The following is a 21,496-nucleotide window of genomic DNA, read 5'->3' on the forward strand; positions in this document are numbered from 1 at the left end:
TTAACAACCTTGTCTACCTGAACAGCTGCCTTTAGGGGCCTATGTACTTGTACGCCAAAATCTCTCACTTTATCCACCCCTCTTAGTTTATTCCCATTTATTGTGTACTCCCTATAACTGTTTGAGAAAGGCATTTGTTAGTTTTTATATTGTAGCTTATATTTTAGTCACTTAACAGAAGAAAAGTTGAATTGGTGGAGTGGTTCAAGGTGAGGCAAGTATCATTTATTTCAGGTTGACAAGCCCAAAATAGAAAATTCTAAGGACGCTTGCCTTTCGAATTAATAGAAAATATGAAAAAGGCAGCTGTTATTGTTTTAGTGAGTGTTTTATTTACTTAAAATGGATACTGAGGCGCTCAAAGGGCCGGGATGCCGTTACCAGATGGGCCTTATCCGGTCGATAGAAGTGCGGCTTGCACTCCGCGCAGATCGGGCAGTCCCTGCTCATGGCTCTGACCTCCTCAGTGGAGTAGGGCAGGTTGTGGGCCTTGATGTAGTGGAGAAGACGGGTGATCCCCGGGTGGCAGAGGTCATCGTGGATAGCCCGGAGTCGGTCATCTTGCGCGCTGGCGCACGTGCCGTGGGACAGGGCATCTGGAGGCTCATCGAGCTTCCCAGGACCTTATACTATAGCGTAATTATAGATGGAGAGTTCAATCCTCCACCTCAAGATCTTGCCATTCTTGATTTTTGCCCCGCTGCGTATTATCGAACATGAAGGCTACCGATCATTGGTCGGTGACGAGGGTAAACCTCCTACCAGCGAAGTAGTGCCCCCAGTGCCGCACGGCTTCCACGATGTCTTGGGCTTCTTTTTCAACCAAGGAGTGTCGAATTTCAGAGGCGGTGAGGGTGCGTGAAACAAATGCTACTGGCCTGCCTGCCTGATTGAGGGAGTGGCGAGGGTGACCTCTGATGCATCGCATCAGAGAACGGTCCACCACGCACATTGTGGCTTTGGCGATGTCCGCCTTGATGCAGCTGAAGGCCTGGCGGGCCTCGGCCGCCAGTGGGAAGGTGGTGGCCTTGATTAATGGGTGGGCTTTGTCCACATAGTTGGGGACCCACTGGGTGTAATAGGAAAAGAACCCAAGGCACCTTTTCAGGGCCTTGGGGCAGTGGGGAAGGGGGAGTTGCAGGAGGAGGCTCATACGGTCGGGGTCGGGTCCTAGAACCCCGTTTTCCACAATGTAGCCGAGGATGGCTAGTCTGGTTGTAAGGAAAACGCAATTCTCTTTGTTGTAAGTGAGGTTAAGGGTTTGGGCAGTTTGGAGAAATCTCTGGAGGTTGGCATCGTGGTCCTGCTGATCATGGCCGCAAATGGTGACGTTGTCCGAGTACGGAAAGGTGACCCACTGCCCGTACAGGTCCACCATTCGGTCCATGATTCTTTGAAAGACTGATATCCCGTTTGTGACGCTGAAGAGGACCCGGAGGAAGTGGAAGAGGCGGCTGTCTGCCTCAAAGGCCAGGTAGTGGCGGTCCCCCGGGCGGATTGGGAGCAGGTGGTACGCAGACTTCAGATCCACCGTGGAGAACACCCGGTAGTGAGCGATCTGGTTTACCATGTCAGCGATCCGGGGAAGGGGTACGCATCAAGGCGCATGTACCGGTTTATGGTTTGGCTGTAATCTACAACCATCCGGTTCTTTTCCCTGGTCCTGATGACCACCATCTGTGCATTCCAGAGGCTATTGCTGGTCTCGATTATCCCCTCCCACAAGAGTCGCTGGAACTCGGACCTGATGAAAGTCCTGTCCTGAATGCTAAACCGCCTGCTTCTGGTGGCGACTGGCTTACAGTCGGCGGTGAGATTCGCGTCAATTTAATCAACAACACCACTATGGAATCTGCCCTCAAACCTGCTGCCCTCAAACAGGCCTCCCGTACCAGCCTCCCCGAACAGGCGGCGGAATGTGACGACTAGGGGCTTTTCACAGTAACTTCATTTGAAGCCTACTCGTGACAATAAGCGATTTTCATTTCACCATCAATTCACATGTAACAGAGTGTAGATGTAAACTCAAGGGGAGGAGCCAGGGGCAGAGCCCACAAAGGCACCAACATGTTACATCACAGGTAATACCGTACAATGGTCCATAGGTGGAGCCTTCATGGGCAACAGCATGGTACAGTTACATATATGGTGAATGATTACTGCAATACGTTCACCACAGGTATGTAACTACACACTTGGACTGCTACGGTTCAAGGTGGCCCATTACCACCTTCTCAAGGGCAATAATTGATGGCCTAGCCAGTGATGCCCACATCCTGGGAAAGAATTTTTGAAAATTATAAAAGTACAATCAAATATTTTCAACTGCCCCTTTAAAGGCACAAATATTGAACGAGTAAATCCATTCAGCAACATTTAATTGTGTGAGTCACCAGACCTGGAGCAAAGATAATTTTCAGCTCAGAATTAGGTCAATGCCAGCAGCCACCATTTGCGCACTTACAAGCTCAAAGGACGGCACAATGGTTATCACTGCCATGGTTATCGAGGACCCGGGTTCGATTCCAGCTCTGGGTTACTGTCCGTGTGGAGTCTGCACATTCGCCCCGTGTCTGCCTGGGCCTCACCCCCACAACCCAAAGATGTGCAGGGTAGATGGATTGGTCACACTAAATTGCCCCTTAATTGGAAAAACTAAAAACAAAAGGAGACACAAAGGTTGATGGAATTGCGGATAGCGATGAGGACTGTCAGAGGATACAGCAGGATTTAGATTGCTTGGAGACTTGGGACGGAGAGATGGCAGATGGAGTTTAATCCGGACAAATCTGAGATAATGCATTTTGGAAGGTCTAATGCAGGTAGGGAATGTACAGTGAATGGTAGAACCCTCAAGAGTATTGAAAGTCAGAGAGATCTAGGTGTACAGGTCCACAGGTCACTGAAAGGGGCAACACAGGTGGACAAGGTAGTCAAGAAGGCATACGGCATGCTTGCCTTCATTGGCCGGGGCACTGAGTATAAGAATTGGCAAGTCATGTTGCAGCTGTATAGAACCTTAGTTAGGCCACACTTGGAGTATAGTGTTCAATTGTGGTCGCCATACTACCAGAAGGATGTGGAGGCTTTAGATAGGGTGCAGAAGAGATTTACCAGCATGTTGCCTGGTATGGAGGGCATCAGCTATGAGGAGCGGTTGAATAAACACGGTTTGTTCTCTCTGGAATGACGGAGGTTGAGGGGCAACCTGATAGACGTCTACAAAATTATGAAGGGCATAGACAGAGTGGATAGCCAGAAACTTTTTCCCAGGGTAGAGGGGTCAATTACTAGGGGGCATGGGTTTAGAGGAGATGTACGAGGCAAGTTTTTTTACACAGAAGGTAGTGGGTGCCTGGAACTCGCTGCCGGAGGAGGTGATGGAAGCAGGGATGATAGTGACATTTAAGGGGCATCTTGACAAATGTATGAATAGGATGGGAATAGAGGGATACGGACCCAGGAAGTGTAGAATATTTTCATTTAGACGGGCAGCATGGCCGGTACAGGCTTGGAGGGTCGAAGGGCCTGTTCCTGTGCTGTACCTTTCTTTGTTCTCTTTGTTCTTTGAGTGTAGTATTTCAGTGGAGGAACCAGAATGTGATGTAGACCAAAGTGCATGGTAGTGGAAAGGCCACGAATTGGGGCTCTCACAAAAGCTGGGAAGTGCGTCACTGTGGAGGCAGAATGAGAGAATCCAGGCCAGGGATGGACCACAAATCTCAAGCAAAGGAGAGGCAAATCGACAAATGTAATGTTGCATCATGAATGATGTCAGAAAATTTGTTCAGCATATTTGCAACTATGAATATTTGTGTTTTTGTTGCAGGAGAATATGGCATTTAATAACCAATGTATTGTTCACAATTCCAAGCCTTTATCTATGTTGAGATGACAACGTTAAATAAAATGAGCACAGAGGCTATAAAGGCTACAAAGGCGAGAGGTAGGTGCAGCCAGAGGATGACACCCGACTGTTGGTTTACAGACTTATATCAACATATTGCCTCAGTATTAAAGAATATTGGTAATGATCTGGCTACTCATATTGATTGAAATGTCTAATATATACAGAAGAGTTTGTCAGAGTTGTAACAGAAGTAACCAGCAACTGCGCACTACAAGTGTTATCTCCTATTAAGGGTGGATTAAGAATCCACAGAGAACAAAATCAATCTCTCACATCAGGATTCTGATCAATCACAGTAGGAATCCAGGCCTTCATGACAAATGCCCAATTCCTTACATTCAGAAGACGTATAACACCAATTTGCAGCTCCAACTGTAGAAACCACAAAGGCAGCAACCCGGGGGGGGTTTGGTTTGGTGGGAGGGAGAATTGTGTACATGGGTTTGTTGGATGTGGCGGGTGTTATCTCTTTCCTTTTTGTTGTTTGCTTTTTTTTTTGTTTTTGAAGTTGCTTTTGTAGTTGGGTGGGTGTTGTTCTTGGATTTTTACCATGGTTGTTTTGTTAATATTGTTTTGTTGCTTATATTTTGTGAAAATCTTAATAAAAATAATTTTAAAAAAAAAAGAAAGATACGCACAATACATATCCTGCAAAATGTTCTTGTTGGAATGTCAAAAGATAGATCTTGCATCTCTCTAGCTCTTTGCAGTTTATGGATAGATCCCTTCAATAATCATAGCCAGTTTGAACTTCACTGGTTTGAAATATTAATTATTTTATTTCTAATCCAATACTTAATTCAATCCAAGATTTAAAAACAGTGTGGTTGGGCTGCCCTGTGATTTACTTAGTGTTGCAAACTAAAATCTTAGATTTCTAATTTCTCACTCACCCCATCTTTCCTCTTATGGAGATCTCAGCAGGCCGAGATCCAAATAAATCAGAATGACAATTTTCTTAACAGCCACTAAACGAAAGTGCATTTTGCAAATTGTGTCAATTTCTCCCATCTGTTAAATAATTGAACACACCATTTACGATCACAGATGACGACTGAATTCAAATATGGCACGGATGTGCTGTCCTTTTGTTCAGCCACTAACATTATAACATTGGACATGTACATCCTTTCTCTTATTGCACATCAACCTATCATGGTCTGGTTACTATCCTCTTCAAGGGAAACTTCTTGAGATTTCAAAAGGGAAAGTACCCTTGGGATGGTCTTAGTCGCAGTTCTAATCATTTTGCAAAGAACGCTCCAGAGACTGTCTTCTCAACAGTTTACCAGGGCACCTCAAAAAACAATTGATTCCTTCAATCATCCCAGTTTGTTACCAATTCTGCTGCATTGTAAATTGTTTATTATTGTGTGAATCATTTGAGTTATAAATAAGTTGGCCAGTATTTTTTAACCTGTACAAAATCATCAACCATTGTAACATTTTCTGCCTTTCAGATGTAGCTTTTCTAGACCTAACTATTCTATGACCTTTCATCAGAACTGGAAAGTTAGAAATGTAATAGGTTTTAAGTATAGAGGCAGGGAATGAGGGGAGGAAAGTGAAGTAAAAAAGGGACTGTCTGTGATAAGGTGGAGGGCAGGAGAAATTAGATTACAAACAAGAATCATAGTGTAAAACAAAAGGAGATAAATAAGGAATTAAAAGATGACTTGAGAGGAGGAATTAAAAGATGACTTGAATCACTTCTCAGCCTTTTGGCTAAGATGAGCGCGAGGTCAGGTGTAATGGCTGGATCTGGTACGTCTCTCTTGTGGGGGACCACAAATTGGATTCAATTTGAATTTGAATTGGTTTTTGGAGCAGGCAAGGAGCTGGATTAGGGGTTTGCCCCTGTCCACACTCTGAGCTCTGGCTTTGCAACTCTGATGTAATTTTAAAAAAGATGACTTCAGAGGGCGAATTAAAAGATGACTTGAGTGAGGATGTAAGTAGCAAAAGCAGAATCATTCCCAACAGCTGCCATCCAGAAAAAAATTAGATTGCTGGTTATGATCTGAATTTTTTGAATTCAATGTAGAGTCCAGAAGGCTGCAAAGTGCCAAATTGAAAGATGAGATTCCATTCCTCGGGTTTTCATTGAGTTTCATAATTATTATAATCCATAGTTCTCTAGAATGTGCTAAATGCTTTAATTGTATATCAATTGTATTTAATGACATGCAGGTGGATGGCATTAATTTGCATTTTACTTGAGCACATATTTAAAAAACTGACACTGGAGAATAGAACAATGACTTCCCAGTGTCTCAAGACAAATGTGCCATATGATGGCAATCGCATTTCCCTTTACTCTATTTAGGCTGCCAGACCAACAATTCCAAACATCCACTCCTCAGACTGAAAAAACATGTTTAAAATAATTAACTATTTGTAATGAATTTAGTCATATATTAGTAACATAACAGGCCTTTGACACAGTAAATAGAGATGCTTGTGGGAAGTCTTATCTGAACTTTGGTTCCTTGACAGAGCTGCAAAATTTGATTCAGAAGTTTTACCGTGGAATGATGGCCAGAGTCACTAACTGTGGTGAATGCACTGACCCCTTTTAATGGGCAGCATGGTAGCACAAGTGGATAGCACTGTGGCTTCCCAGGTTCGATTCCCTGCTGGGCCACTGTCTGTGCGGAGTCTGCACATTCTCCCCATGTCTCCGTGGGTTTCCTCCGGGTGCTCCGGTTTCCTTCCAGAGTCCAAAGATGTGCAGGATAGGTGGATTGGCCATGATAAATTGCCCATACTGTCCAAAAAGGTTAGGTGTTATTGAGTTACGAGGATAGGGTGGAAGTGAGGGCTTAAGTAGGTTGGTGCAGACTCGATGGGCCAAATGGCCTCCTTCTGCACTGGATGTTCTATGTTCCAATATAACAAGTAGTATAAAGCAGTAGTGTGTTGTGGCCCTGTGCTCTTTCGTTGCTACCATGCTTCCTGGGCCATTTGATGGAAATATTCATGGAATATACATCCAATTCAGAACAGATGGCACTCTCTTAGAATTCCTACAGTACAGAAGGCGGCCATTTAGCCCATTGAGTCTGCACCAACCCTCTAAAAGAGCACTGCTCCTCTGAACTTTCCCGGTAACCTTACCTAATCTGCATATCTTTGGACACAAATGAACAATTTTGCATGGCCAATTCACATAACCTGCACATCTTTGGACTGTGGGAGGAAACTCACACAGACACAGAAGAAAGTGAAAATTCCATACAGCCACCCATGTTGAACCTGCGTCCCTACTGATGTGAGGCAACAGTGCTAACCAACTCTAGATGACTGAAATCCTCAACGAAGGTATCAGAGATGATGATGCAGGAATTGCTACTTGTCAATGACTGACCCTCATATCACACTGTATGAATGGCATTCAAAGGATCATGAACTGCTTTTCAAAAACAGCTGACAACTATGTGATAACTACCAACTTAGAGAAGACAGATACTCCAACCAACCAACATCAGATTCTGCCCACCTAACGAGCAATGACACAACCCTGAAGTTTCTAGATATCTTCACCTACCTAAAAATAAATGTCTCGATTGACAGCAAGGTGGAAAATAGAAATGCCAGAGAAAGCTCAGCATTTGTCCGTTTACGCAAGAGAATATGAGCTCCCAAAGTTACAACAGAATTTGGTGTGCTGTGGTAATATCATCATCTTTATATGCCTGGGAACCTGGAATACCTACGATAGACATATTAAGCAGTTGGGCAGGTTCCACACGTCATGCATTCAAAGCATCATGGGCATCAAATGGGAGGACAATATGCCCAGAGATTCTTCAAAGAGCAGAAATGCCTGGAATTGAAGCACTGAGCATCAGAGTCCAGCTCAGATGAAGTCAACATGTAGCATGTATAGACTGATGATAAAACTGCCACGGTGGTCATGTATTGACAACTTAAACTTTGACATGTCTGGGTGAGGTAGGCAGATATCCACATTCAAGGACTCCTTGAAGGCAAACATCAGGATAGCTATGGGCCAATATATAAACAAAAATACCTTTCAGGGCAAATACGTAAACACCGCTTGGAGTATCACGGTAGCACAGTGGTTAGCGCTGTTGCTTCACAGCGCCAGGGACTCGAGTTCGAATTCCCAGCTTGCGTCACTGTCTGTGCGGAGTCAGCATGTTCTCCCTGTGTGTACAGAGGTTTCCTCCAGGTGCTCCTGTTTCTTCTCAAGACCTGAAAGACGTGGTGTTAAGTGAATTGGACATTCTGAACAGGTGCTGTAGTGTGGTGGCTAGGGGATTTTCACAGTAACTTCATTTCAGCGTTAATGTAAGCCTACTTGTGACAATAATAAAGATTATCATTTTCCAGTTCTCCATAAATCCTGGTGTGGCACAAGACAAGAAGAAAGCAATTCCAGTTCAATGTTTAAAAAAATAAATGACACATGAACCTGATAATTATGGCCAACTCATCAAACATTAGTAGAACACAGTAGAAAAAAGAACACTACACGGAATCCTAAAAGTAACATTTAAAGAGAATAGACAACAGAAGAGAGAAGCCAGTATGGTTGCTGAATAGGCCATGCCTTCTGACACCTGATATAACTTTTTGAGAAGGTTACCAAGCTTTTTGGTGAGTTTGATAAATGTAGTGTTTCTTTTTTTTTTAGAAAACATTTTATTGAGGCATTTATAATTTTAACATTTCAACATATTAACATTCTAAATAACAGTTGTACAACACATGCAAAAACCCCACAGTAACACACCCAACTTCCCCCTGCCCTAACTCCTAGCTATCCATACCTTAGATTCCCCACCCCTATTCTTCACTGCTATGCCTCCCCTTTCCCACTCCCCATTTTCCCCCCTTCTGCTGACGGTCAGTTTTCTTTAAAGAAGTCGATGAATGGCTGCCACCTCCAATCGAATCCCTGTCTTGAACAGGCAAAGTTAATATTTTCTTAAGGCAAAGTTAATATTTTCTAGCCTGAGAAACCCTGCCATGTCACACCCCCGACTTTGGAGGCTCCGAGTCCCTCCATCCCAGCAAAATCCGTCTCCGGGCCACCAGGGAGGCAAAGGCCAAAACGTCAGCCGTTCTCCCCCGTTGGGCTCCCGGATCTTCCAAAACTCCAAACATTGCCACCTCTGGACTTGAAGTCACCCTCCTTTCCAGGACCTCTGACATGACATCTGAGAATCCGTCAAAATCCCCTCAGCTTCGGACATGTCCAAAACCTATGTACATGACTCGCCGGGCTTCCCCTGCACTGTCCAAACCTGTCCTCCACGTCCTCAAAAAACTTACTCATCCAGGCCACAGACATATGAGCACTGTGAACTGGATCAGGCTAAGCCTGGCACACGACGAGGTTGCATTGACTCTTTTCAGGGCCTTCTCCCATAGCCCGACTTCCAACTCCCCTCCCCCAACTAGTCCTCCCACTTCCTCTTCATCTCCCCGATTGGGACCCCTTCCCACTCCATCAATTCCTTATATATTTCCGAGACACCCCCCACCCTTCCAAACCCTGTTATAGACTTCACCTTATTCTGTAGTCCCTTACAGGGAGGTGAGGGAAGCTTGGAACCCGCCTCCGGACAAAGTCCCACATCTGCAGGTACCGAAATCCGTTCCCACCCGGCAACTCAAACTCCTCTTCTAGCCCCTCCAGGCTCGGAAACCCCTCATCAATGAAGAGATCTCCAAACCTTTCAATCCCTGTCCACTGTCACCTCCTAAAGCCCTCATCCAGCCCGTTACGGAGCAAACCAGTGATTGTCGCAGATCGGTGACCACACCAATGCTTCCTCCAGTCTCATGTGCTGCCTCCATTGCCCCCACACTCTCAGGGCTGCCACTATCACTGGCTTGTGGAGTACGGAGCTGGCGAGAATGGCAGAGGTGCCGTTAACAGAGCCTCCAGACTCGTGCCCTTACAGGATGCCACCTCCACTCGCTCCCACACCGACCCCTCCCCCACTATCACTTCCTAACCATTGAAATATTAGCCACCCAGTAGTAGTTAATAAAGTTCATAAAGGCCAAGCCTCCCTCCCCGCGCCCCCGCTCAAGAAGAACCTTCTTCACCCTCGGAGCTTTCCCAGCCCATATAAAACCCGCGATCGCCATGTTCACTTTCCTAAAAAATGCTTTGGGGATAAAGATTGGGAGACACTGAAACACAAACAGCAATCTCGGGAGAACTGTCATTTTCACAGTCTGCACCCTCCCCACCAATGACAGCGGGCAGCGGGAGCACATCCCACCTGCGAAAGTCCCCTTTCATCTGCTCAATCACCCTGCCCAAATTTTATTTTTCAAGCTGCCCTCAGTCCCTTGCCACCTGAATCCTCAGATACCTAAAACTCCTTCCCACCACTTTGAATGGCATCTCCCCTCCTGCCCCCTTGCCTGGATCGCGAAGACTTCACTCTTGTTCATGTTTAGTCTGTAACCCGAAAACCAGCCAAATTCCTCCAGTATTCCCATAATTCTTGCAACCCTCCCCAACAGTTATATACAGGAGCAAATCATCCGCATAGAGCGAGACCCTATGCTCCAACCCCCCCCCCCCCCCCCCGCCAAATGTTCGATGTCCTTAGTGCCATTGCCAAAGGCTCTACAGCCAGGGCAAACAGTAGTGGGGAGAGTGGGCACTCCTGCCTTGTCCCCCTGCACAGAATAAAATACTCCACCTGGACCGAATTGGTCCTTACATTCGCCACTGGTGCCTGATATAGCAACCGAACCCAATCCACAAATCCCTGCCCGAACCTAAACCTCCCCAGGACATCCCACAGGTACCTCCATGCCACTCGATCAAAGGCCTTCTCTGCATCCCATGGCCACCACCACCTTGACGTTGCACCCTCCGCAGACATCATTATCACATTTAGGAGCAGTCTAATATTGGACGGCAGGTGTTGTCCCTTCACAAATACCGTCTGGACCTCCCCTATTACCTCCGGGACATAATCCTCTATGCGTGTGGCGAAGATCTTTGCCAGCAATTTTGCATCCACATTCAACAGGGAGATCGGCCTATACAACCCACAACTCTCCAGATCCTTATACCGCTTCAAAATAAGGGAAATTGATGCCTGCGATAACATTGGAGGAGCACTGCCACCTCCTGGGACTCATTAAAAGCCTTTACCAGGAGCTGCCCCAGCAACCCGGGAAACTTTTTATAAAACTCATCTTTAAAAGCTATTTACAAAGATTTAGCTTAGTTCTTAAAGTACAAGTTTTTATTATTATATTGTAGTTTAATATTGTACGGCTGTAAAAAATGTAATTGTTGACGTGGGAAAGGAACTTGAGCCTTGAGACTGGGAAGGCAAAACTATCAAGGGAGAAGGTCAAAAGATCAACATTTCTTTCAATGTTGCAGTTCAGGTAAAATAGTTTCCAAGTCACCAGTGACTGGAGTGGAGTCAGGACCCAGAAATGGTCCCAGCTAGCAATTATTTTCTACACCCATTGGAGAAGAAACACCCAAGCTGAAAGGCAACCCACTTCTGACCTCCACTTTCGTATGAATTCCGCTGGGGCCAGCTTTGAATGTGCACCACCGGAAGCTAACTTGAGCTAGGTTTTAAACTGGTCCCAGTCCCCCCACCTTCCCTTGTGACCAGGACTTGGGGCCTAGTCTGTCTCTCTCTAGGTCTGCTTCTCAAATGAAAAGACAAAGTTAGCTCTGTTGCTTGGCACTTTCTAATGGTCATTTTTATTGATCATTTTTTAAAAAAATTATCAATTTATTGCTTTGGCTTTTTTTGCTTAGCAAGTTGCTTATGGTTTCTTCATACCTTAACATTTTTTGAAATTCATGTTTAATGTTGTGTCAAGCCATATCTCAGTCAGCTAATGCTGGGTTTTGTGCTGAAGGTGAAATTATTTGAAATTGTCTGACAAAACTGTGGTTGTAAAGTGCAACATACTGAAATATACATTTTTAATGGGCATAATAAGAAGAGGTATTGAGTAAAAAAGCAAAAGTAAAGTCTTGCAGAACTTAGATAAAACAGTTCAACCTCACTGTGACTATGGTTCCCAATTCTGGACACCTGAAGGATGTGAAGGTTTTGTGGAGGGTTCAGGAGAAATCTACTGGAATGGTTCCAAGGATTACAGAAGCTGGGGTTGTTCTGCCTAGATTGAAGAAGCCGGAGGGGATTTGATGGAGGTTTATGAAATTATGAAGGGTTTAGATAGAATAAATAACTGTTTCCAATGACTAAGGGATCAATAATCTGATGGCCCAGTTGATTGGCAGAAGAACCAGAGGAGACATGAGGAAAGCCTTCAAACAAAGAATGGTTCGGATTTAGAACGCATGTCCTCCCTGATATTGTGGTGAATATAGATTCAAAGTGTTCAAAGGAAATTGGATAAATAGTTGGAGAAAATATTTATAGGGAAAAAGTGGGTGTGGGGGAGATGCAGTTGCTCTGACTAGATTTTCCTTTGAAAGAGTTGGCACAGACTCTATAGGCAGATCAGCCTCCTTCTTTGCTGTACTATTCTAAAAGATCCAAAGTCCAAAGATGTGCAGTTCTGTGGACTGACCATTCCAAAATTGCCCCTAATGTGACCAAAGAGGTTAGGTGGGTTACGGAGCGAGGGCAGGAGAGTGGGCCTAGAGGGGGTGCTCTTTCAGAGGGTCGGTGCAGACCTGATGGGTAACCAAAAAGGTTAGGAGGGGTTATTGGGTTACGGGATAGGGTGGAAGTGAGGGCTTAAGTGCATCGGTGCAGACTCGATGGGCCGAATGGCCTCCTTCTGCACTATGTGTTCTATGTTCTAATAGCCTCCTTCTGCACTGTGGGGATTCTATGGAAGTTCATGACAAACATGTCCAACAGAAGCTGTTGAGCATTATGGGGCCCAGAAATAGGAGAAGTGCCATTGCCCATGATTTCACTCCCTGGCCCTGGTCCTTCCAAATCTGTGACCACTATCACCTAGAAGATCAAGGGAAGACAACGTCCGAGAACACTACATGCCATCCTAATTTGAAATGATATTTCCATTCCTGCACTGCCACAGGTTAGAAATCCTAGAATGCTCTCCTTTACAGCACTGAGTGTGTCTACGCCACCTGAACTGCAACGGTTCAAGAAAGCAGCTCACCACCATCTTCCCAAGATCAATTAAGAATGGACAATAAATGCTGGCCTTGCCAGTGATGTTCACATCTCACGAATGCATTTGGAATGTTGCCAGTTGGATAGTTACTATTTCTGTTTTGAAGACAAAAATGATTTTGAACATTTGCCCATCAGGAGATTACATTGGTCCATTACTGAGCTGCTTATGGTCTGTGGAAGAAGTGGAGTTGTCAAATGGTATTTTATCTTTCTTCAAATATGTTTAAAGATTTGGACATGTAAATTAAATTTAACAAGTTACACTCAATGTTTTGCCCTCTGAAAAGTTGTGACATTCACAGCAAGGAACCGAAGAATACAATCGTGCAGACAATCCTAAACTTTCTGCTACCACTCTGCACAAATAGCTTTTGTGCTTGGGGAAATTTCGCTAACTTTTTCTCCTCCCTATTTTAATTGATATAGATTGAACCACGTACATACTGGGCCATAACTTCCATGGAGTGACAATCACAATCAGATTGCCGCTCCACTCCTATTTACTTACATTAAAAGGCAGCCACACTTTTCTCACTTGACTGTCCAACTTGTGTCGGGTGAGAAACGTGTGGTGAAGTGGGTTCCAGAGGTGTTCAGTTGAGTATAGAAGAACTGGGAGAACGGAAGAGACACCTTTTTTTTTACAGCACTAGCTGCTGCAAAACTAGTAAGTTTAAAGGTCCAGCCACTTTGAGAAACCAGTGAGAAGGTAGGGGGGTGTGCCCTCTGGCGAGGAGCCCCAGCGCTCTGTGGTGAATGGCCTGAGGTGGTCAGTGCAGGGGTTTTATTCATTTATAGGATGTGGGCATCGCTGGCAGGGCCAGCATTTATTACCTATCCCTAATTGCCCTCAAGAAGGTGGTGATGTGCTGCCTTCTTGAAAAGCAAATTCTCACAAAGGATGAAATCGCGAATGGCGATTATAACATGAGTGAATTAGACAGGTTCCAGCCATCCAAAAATTAAAGGCAGAGAACAATAAAAACTAGGTTGAGTAAATTCAGGACAATTTGCTGGAGAAATTGTTCAACAAAGCAAAAAAACAAGAAGAAAATGAAGAGGCACTTTTGGCGCCACCTTCATCGTCACTATTATAACCAGTGACACAGGCACTAACCTGTTTACTGCTTTTTAAGCACTGGTATAATTTAAGCACCTTCTATCTAACGAACGGACCATTAACTGGGGTCCTCCTTTGATGCTGGTGCTCTATTCAAACATTTAGTAAAATCCCCATTTCCTACAATAATAATCTTTATTGTCACAAGTAGGCTTACATTAATACTGCAATGAAGTTACTATGAAAATCCCCTAGTCGCCTGTTCGGGTACACTGAGGGAGAATTCAGAATGTCCAATTCACCTAACAAGCACGTCTCTTCGGGACTTAGTGGGATGAAACCGGAGCACCAGGAGGAAACCCAGGCAGATACGGGGAGAACGTGCAGACTCCGCACAGGTGACCCAAGCCGGGAATCAAACCCGGTCCTTGAATGAAATGAAATGAAAATCGCTTATTGTCACGAGTAGACTTCAATGAAGTTACTGTGAAAAACCCCTGGCGCTATGAAGCTGCAGTGCTAATCACTGTGCTACCAAGTGCGGTTCGCTCCTACTTACAAAAGTTAAGCTAGCAGTATGCCGACCAGCAGCATTAACACTGGCCCTTATTTTTTCTTCAGACTGCGTAATGTACCTGATTGGAGATTTATTGACATTTTATTCCCAGGCCAACACGATAGACTGGAAAATGGTGCAAATGCTATCTAAGATCGTGATTTTTTTAATGCAAGTGTCATCACTTTCCAGGGACATTTTCTGTTTGGCTCAGACTCACTCATTTTCAATACTATATTGGACTGTACCTGAACTGCACAATACTGGTCAGGAGTTACTGTATCCTGTAAATCACAGCAAACCAAGTGCAGTTACAAACAATGCATGCGCAAGACGCACTTCCTATAGTAGGAAATACACCATGGAACCCGTGGATAGGAACGATTTGGGACGGCAATGGACTATCATATACACGAGGATTTTTTTGTGGGGAAATTTGCAAAAGCCACAAACAAAGGGACTTCATTGCACTACAGTTACCTGGAGTTAGAAGTGATCTTATTTATTCCAACATTTCCTGGACAACTACAGCTGTAAGACAATCGGAACCATCTGAAGACTGCAATTGTCAGATGGCTCTAAGTGCAGAGTAATTGCCAAACAGAAGTTTGAACTTCCTGTACAATTGCCTTGCAATCTTTACGTGGGGACGTCTGGAAAGGTGGTGGGCACGTAGCAGTGCATCTTCGGAGTACACCCCCCACCCACATGCCATGTATGACACCCCAAGATCAGATGTTGCGTGCCTTAATATACATTTTGAAGTTATAGTGTGTTATTACTTACAGTTTAAGGTTCAAATACAGCAATATATTGTTAGAGTCTTTCCTTTTGATTTCCCTTTTTCCCTTTGTTTGCATTTTCCTTTCTTTTATTATTTTTAATCCATGGACCCAAAATCCAAATGTGCCTTTAAGTAGAGGACCTAAGCTGAAGCAGCCTGCTTGTCAAGACAGCATGTTCCAGGATTTGCATTTTGGAGAGGAGAAACATACCCGATGGCTAAGTGAATCTTAGGACTCGGTTGTGGAGGAAGTCGGTTCAATTGGCTGGCAACCTATGGGTTGGCCAGGACCGTGTTCTGCCTGACAACAGTCAGTAATTGGTTCCTGTATGATACTTTTTGAGAGAACTTGGCAGAAGTGATTAGATCTTGGCAGGAGAAGGACCAGTCTTGTGCTCTCGTAAAGAACTGCTTAATTATTCTAAAACCAGTGAGTGCCTGGCACATCTTTACTATAAGGTTGAAATGATCTTGAATCTACAGAGAAAGTAGACTACCATGCCAGTGAAAACTATCTCAAGCCTAGAAGAAAGTACCACAGAAACAAAAGCTTGTAAGACATTAACTGGAAGCCATCCTAGTGCAAAATCCTTTATCCTTTTATTTTTATTGATATTTTCTTTACCTCTCTATCACTCTTTTCCCTCTATGTGGCTTGCCTGTGAGTGCGTGTAGAGAGTTGGGGGGGGGGGGGGGGTAGTTAGAAAGGGTGAGATAGGAAAGGGGTTTTAGTTAGTCAGTTACATTTTTGTCAGTTTCATTATAATACTGTACATAATAAAAGGTTACTCAGGTCTAGATTTTACAAACCTTGTCACTGTAGTTTATTAGGCTCAGGCAGGATCTCAGGTATTTTAAAATAACATCTAATTTCACTTGTGGTGCAACTCCGGGTCAAGTGGGGCTGGAATTGACCATGCACTAGCACCAGGGTGTCGTGACACTACAAGGCAAATTGAATTCATTTTTTCATATATTAAGTAAAACAAATTTATAATCTGTATTACACTACAGCAAGCCTGGATATCAGCTACCTCGGTGTCCTATTAATTCTTTATATGCTTTGCATTTTAAAAAGGCAAATGTTTTCTATTGCATACTTTATTTAATGCCTGGAAAGTATAATGAAAATTTTCAGCAGATTACAACATTAAAAAAAAGAGGCAGCAAAACTTTCCTCTGATCGCAAAAAGTTATATGCGTTTTAATTTCCGTTATACAACAATCAATTTTATATTCAGCTTAATAAGGATTTATCCAAAATATTGAACATTAAAAACAATCAGATTTAGTAGTTGTCATTAAGTGTACCAACCAAGCAAATATTTAGAAGAGGAACATGGCAGAACAATTACAATCATCCAGCCCAATTCTCTGACCACTAAATGAGAATAAATCAGTCACTTTTGAAACACAGATTTTCAAAGGTTAGATTATTTCAAAGACGGGGCCTCTGTAATAAATAATAATAATATTAGTGTTACTAGTATTAGTGTTAATCGATCTGTAGCTTCACGAGAATTATGAGATTTCCTGAGTTAAAGGAACATAAAAGCCCCAAGTAAAGTTACACTGATCTACAGCATTTATCAGGAAATAATTAAAACCATAAACACGTGTCTAACCTGGTTCATAATGCAAACTTCAACATGAAACAGGGTGTGAGGACAAAATAACAGCACCGACATATGATTAAAACAAGCATTCACCGACAGAACAATGGTCTGTAGCTCCAAGTAAATATAAATTACTATTGTGGTAAATTTGATTAAGCATTTGATAAGCCTCACTTACTGTTGCCCGCATCTTTTTCATTCAACTAGCGTTACTACAATCCCTCAGACTGCTGTAAGGTTCAACCATCAGTCCGCCAGATGCTCAAATCTGCTCCATTCACTAAGCATCAGTTTCACTGATATTAGAACACCAGGCCTGTATATCCCGATCATAAAATCCTAACCTAAATCCAGTACTTGACTGCATCTAATTCCTTTCATCAGTGCCACAGCTATTTTTCCATATTATATGATATGTCGAGGCAAGATGCTAAAGGTAGAACCAATTATCACTATTTTTATCAACACCTACCACAAGCCTCACTTCCTATCAAATTAGTCCATGTACAAACAGCTTCCTGTTGTACATGAATATATCACATCACCATAGCAACCAAATCAACAAATGCATGTAGCATCTGCTGCTAGATTATACGTCAGTCACAAAGAACAGAAGTAATGAGTGGCATTTGACATATTCTTAATGTTGGTGGTTAAATTTGAAACTACAGGACCAAAACTAAATAAACTGTTGATTTTCTGCATGATACTTTGTTTTAATTGCCTTTTCACATTTACTTTTTTTAAAAATAATTTTTATTCAGATTTTCACAAAATATCATTAACAGAAAATATTAACAACTAAGAAAAACAAGAGCAACCCCCCCCCCCCCCCCCGGTAAATACAAAAAAGAAGAAATAGATTAACACCCGTCATAAACAAAGAACGCATGTACACGTCCCATCAACCCAACCCACAGAAACGACGACCCCCCCCTGGGGCTGCTGCTGGCCTTTTTCCCTACCGTTCTGCCAGGAAATCTAGGAAAGGCTGCCACCGCCTGAAAAACCCCTGTACTGATTCCCTCAGGGCAAATTTCACCCTCTCCAATTTGAAAACCCCGCCATATTATTGATCCAGGCCTCCACGCTTGGGGGCCTCGCATCCTTCCACTGAAGAAGAATCCTCCGCCGGGCTACTAGGGACACAAAGGCCAGAACACTGGCCTCTTTCGCCTCCTGCATTCCCGGCTCCACTGCAACCCCAAATATTGCGAGTCTGGCTTGACCCTGGATCCTACCACCCTCGACACCGTGCTTGCTACCCTTTTCCAAAATTCCCCCAGCGCTGGGCATGCCCAGAACATATGGGCACGGTTCGCTGGGCTCCCCGAGCACCTAGTACACCTGTCTTCGCCCCCAAAGAACCTACTCATCCTCGTCCCGGTCATATGAGCCCTATGTAGCACCTTGAACTGCATGAGGCTAAGCCTCGCACAAGAAAAGGAAGAGTTCACTCTTTCCAGAGCATCCGCCCACGTCCCCTCCTCAATCTCCTCACCCAGCTCCTCTTCCCATTTGCCCTTGAGCTCCTCCACCGAGGCCTCGTCTACTGCCTGCATCACTTGGTACATGTCCGAAATCCTCCCCTCTCCAACCCACACCCTCGAGAGCACCCTGTCCTGGACCCCACGCGGGGGCAACAGAGGGAACCCAGCCACCTGCCACCTGGCAAACGCCCTTACCTGCATGTACCTAAAAATGTTCCCTGGGGGGAGCCCGAACTTCCCCTCTAACTCACCCAGGCTCGCAAACTTCCCGTCTACAAACAGGTCCCTCAACCTCCTAACACCTGCCCTGTGCCAACTCAGGAACCCGCCATCGATTCTCCCTGGAACAAACCGGTGGTTCCCCCGTATCGGGGACCCCATCGAGACTCCCACCTTCCCCCTGTGCCGTCTCCATTACCCCCAAATTTTGAGGGTAGCCGCCACCACCGGGCTCGTGGTATACCTCGTTGGAGGGAACGGCAACGGCGCTGTTACCAGCGCCTCCAGGCTCGTGTCCACACAGGACGCCATCTCCATCCTCTTCCATGCTGCCCCTTCCCCGTCCATTACCCACTTACGCACCATCGCTGCGTTGGCAGCCCAATATTACCCACAGAGGTTGGGCAGTGCCAGCCCCCCCATCCCTCCAAAAACACCCTTCTCACCCTCGGGGTCCCGTGCGCCCATACAAACCCCGTAATACTCCTGTTGACCCTCCTAAAAAAGGCCTTCGGGATTAGGATGGGGAGGCACTGGAACGGGAACAAAAACCTCGGGAGCACCGTCATCTTGACTGACTGCACCCTGCCCGCCAGCGACAGCGGCAACATGCCCCATCTTTTAAACTCCTCCTCCATTTGCTCCACCAGCCTTGTAAAGTTAAGTTTGTGTAGGGCCCCCCAGCTCCTGGCCACCTGGACTCCCAGGTACCTAAAGCTCCTCTCCGCCCTTTTTAGTGGGAGCCTACCAATCCCCTCCTCCTGATCCCCGTGCACGACGAACAGCTCGCTCTTACCCAGGTTGAGCTTGTACCCTGAGAGGTCCCCAAATTCCCTGAGAATCTTCATCAACTCCCCACTGGGTCCGCCACATATAGCAATATGTCATCTGCATAAAGCGACACTCCTCCCCACCCCGCACCAGTCCCCTCCAGTTCCTCGACTCCCTCAACGCCATGGCCAGGGGTTCGATTGCCAACGCAAAGAGCAAGGGGAACAAGAGACACCCCTGTCCGCCACCACATTTGACGCCTCAAACGACACCCTCTTTCCCACCAGGATCGCAACCCCCCGATTTTTTGCATCCAGCCCTGAATGAAACACTTGGCCTACCCAGCCCTTCCTCAGTCTAACCTGGTCCGCCACTTTCAGGTGCGTCTCCTGAAGCATGGCCACGTCCGCCTTAAGCCCCTTCCGGTGCGTAAACACACGGGCCCGTTTGACCGGCCCATTCAGTCCCCTCACATTCCAGGTTATCAGCCGGATCAGAGGGCTCCCTGCCCCCCCTCCCCTGCCGACTAGCCATAACCCGTCCCCTGCCCGCCCCAGGCCAGCGCCCCCCGCTCGGCCCGTTCCCCACGGCGGCAAACCCCCACCCCGACCCCCCCTGCATACTCCAGCTCCTTCCTGGCCATTTCTGCGGCAACTCGGTACCCCCCCCCCCCAAAACCAGGCTAGGACCCCTCCCAGCCGCATTACTCCCTCCGTAGCACTCCCGTGAGCCAGCTAACTTCTGCTGACCCCGGCAGCTCCCGCCACTCCTCCGACCCCTCCCAGCGTGGGGCTACCCCTCCTCCCCAGTGCTAATCAGCAGACCCTCCTCCTCCCCCTCTTGCGCGGGAAAAAAGCCCGCGCTTAGCAGCTCCGACACCAACCCCATCAACCCTCAGCGCGGCAAAAAGCCCACGGCGGCAAACCCCCATCTCGACCCCCCCTGCATACTCCAGCTCCTTCCTGGCCATTCCAGCAGCAACCCGGTACCCCCCCAACCAAGCCAGGACCCCCCCGAGCCGCGTTACTCCCTCCATTGTACTCCCGTAAGCCAGCTGACTCCTGCTGACCCCGGCAACGCCCGCCACTCCTCCGACCCCTCCCAGCGTGGGGCTACCCCTCCTCCCCAGTGCTCACCAGCAGGCTCTCCTCCTCCCCCTCCCGCTCTCACGCGGAAAAAAGCCCGCACTTCGCAGCTCCGACCCCGATCCCATCAACCCTCAGCGCGGGAAAAAGCCCACGCTTTCCACCTGGCCGACCCCGCCTCCTCTAAAGCAGCTCCAATTGTTGGCCCCAGCCCCCTTCCCACCATCAGCTCCCCACACTGCAAGTCTACCCCCCGCCTCGAGCCCATCCACCGAACCCACGCAAAAAGACAATGCCACACCCGCCCTGAAAACGACACAGAACCAGAAAGCCCCCCCTCAGAAAATAACGCAGTTACATACAGACCCCCGCACCCAACCCTTAGTTTGAGTCCAGCTTTTCGGCCTGCACAAAGGCCCACGCCTCCTCCGGGGACTCGAAGTAAAAGTGTCGGTCCTTGTAGGTGACCCACAAATGCGCCGGCTGCAACATGCCAAACGTCACTCCTTTTCTGTGTAGCACCGCCTTCATCCGGTTGTACCCGGCCCTCCGCTTAGCCACCTCCGCACTCCAGTCCTGGTAGATCCGTACCACCACGTTCTCCCACCTGCTACTCCGCTCCTCCTTGGCCCACCTGAGCACACACTCCCGGTCAGCGAACCGGTGGAACCGCACCAGCATCGCCCGTGGCGGCTCATTCGGCTTGGGCCTCCTTACCAGTATTCTGTGGGCCCCCTCCAGCTCCAGGGGCCCCTGGAAGGACCCAGCTCCCATCAGCGAATTCAGCAGGAGGACCACGTAGGCCCCCAGGTCTGACCCCTCCAGCCCCTCCCCCCGGATTTTTCCGCCTCAACCG

General features: G+C 46.4%; 1 protein-coding gene across 7 annotated transcripts in view; it reads right to left on the reverse strand.

Annotated features, from left to right (window-relative positions):
- The window catches only part of fndc3a (fibronectin type III domain containing 3A), a 333,055-nt gene that overhangs the window by 254,392 nt on the left and 57,167 nt on the right, over nt 1-21,496 (reverse strand). The window contains exon 2 of one of the 7 annotated variants that reach the window (XM_038802627.1): nt 16,270-16,402. The exons of 4 other annotated variants lie outside the window; for them this stretch is intronic. Coding sequence is in view for 1 of the 3 variants with exons in the window: in XM_038802622.1 (XP_038658550.1) it covers nt 17,254-17,274 (21 nt within the window). In the remaining 2 variants the exon portion in view is untranslated. Of the gene's footprint in view, nt 1-16,269; nt 16,403-17,253; nt 17,478-21,496 lie in introns of those variants that run through there. 2 more of the 7 variants (XM_038802628.1, XM_038802622.1) reach the window with 2 other exon arrangements.

Source organism: Scyliorhinus canicula, chromosome 7 (assembly GCF_902713615.1).
Source record: "Scyliorhinus canicula chromosome 7, sScyCan1.1, whole genome shotgun sequence".
In the NCBI taxonomy this organism is placed as follows: domain Eukaryota; kingdom Metazoa; phylum Chordata; class Chondrichthyes; order Carcharhiniformes; family Scyliorhinidae; genus Scyliorhinus; species Scyliorhinus canicula.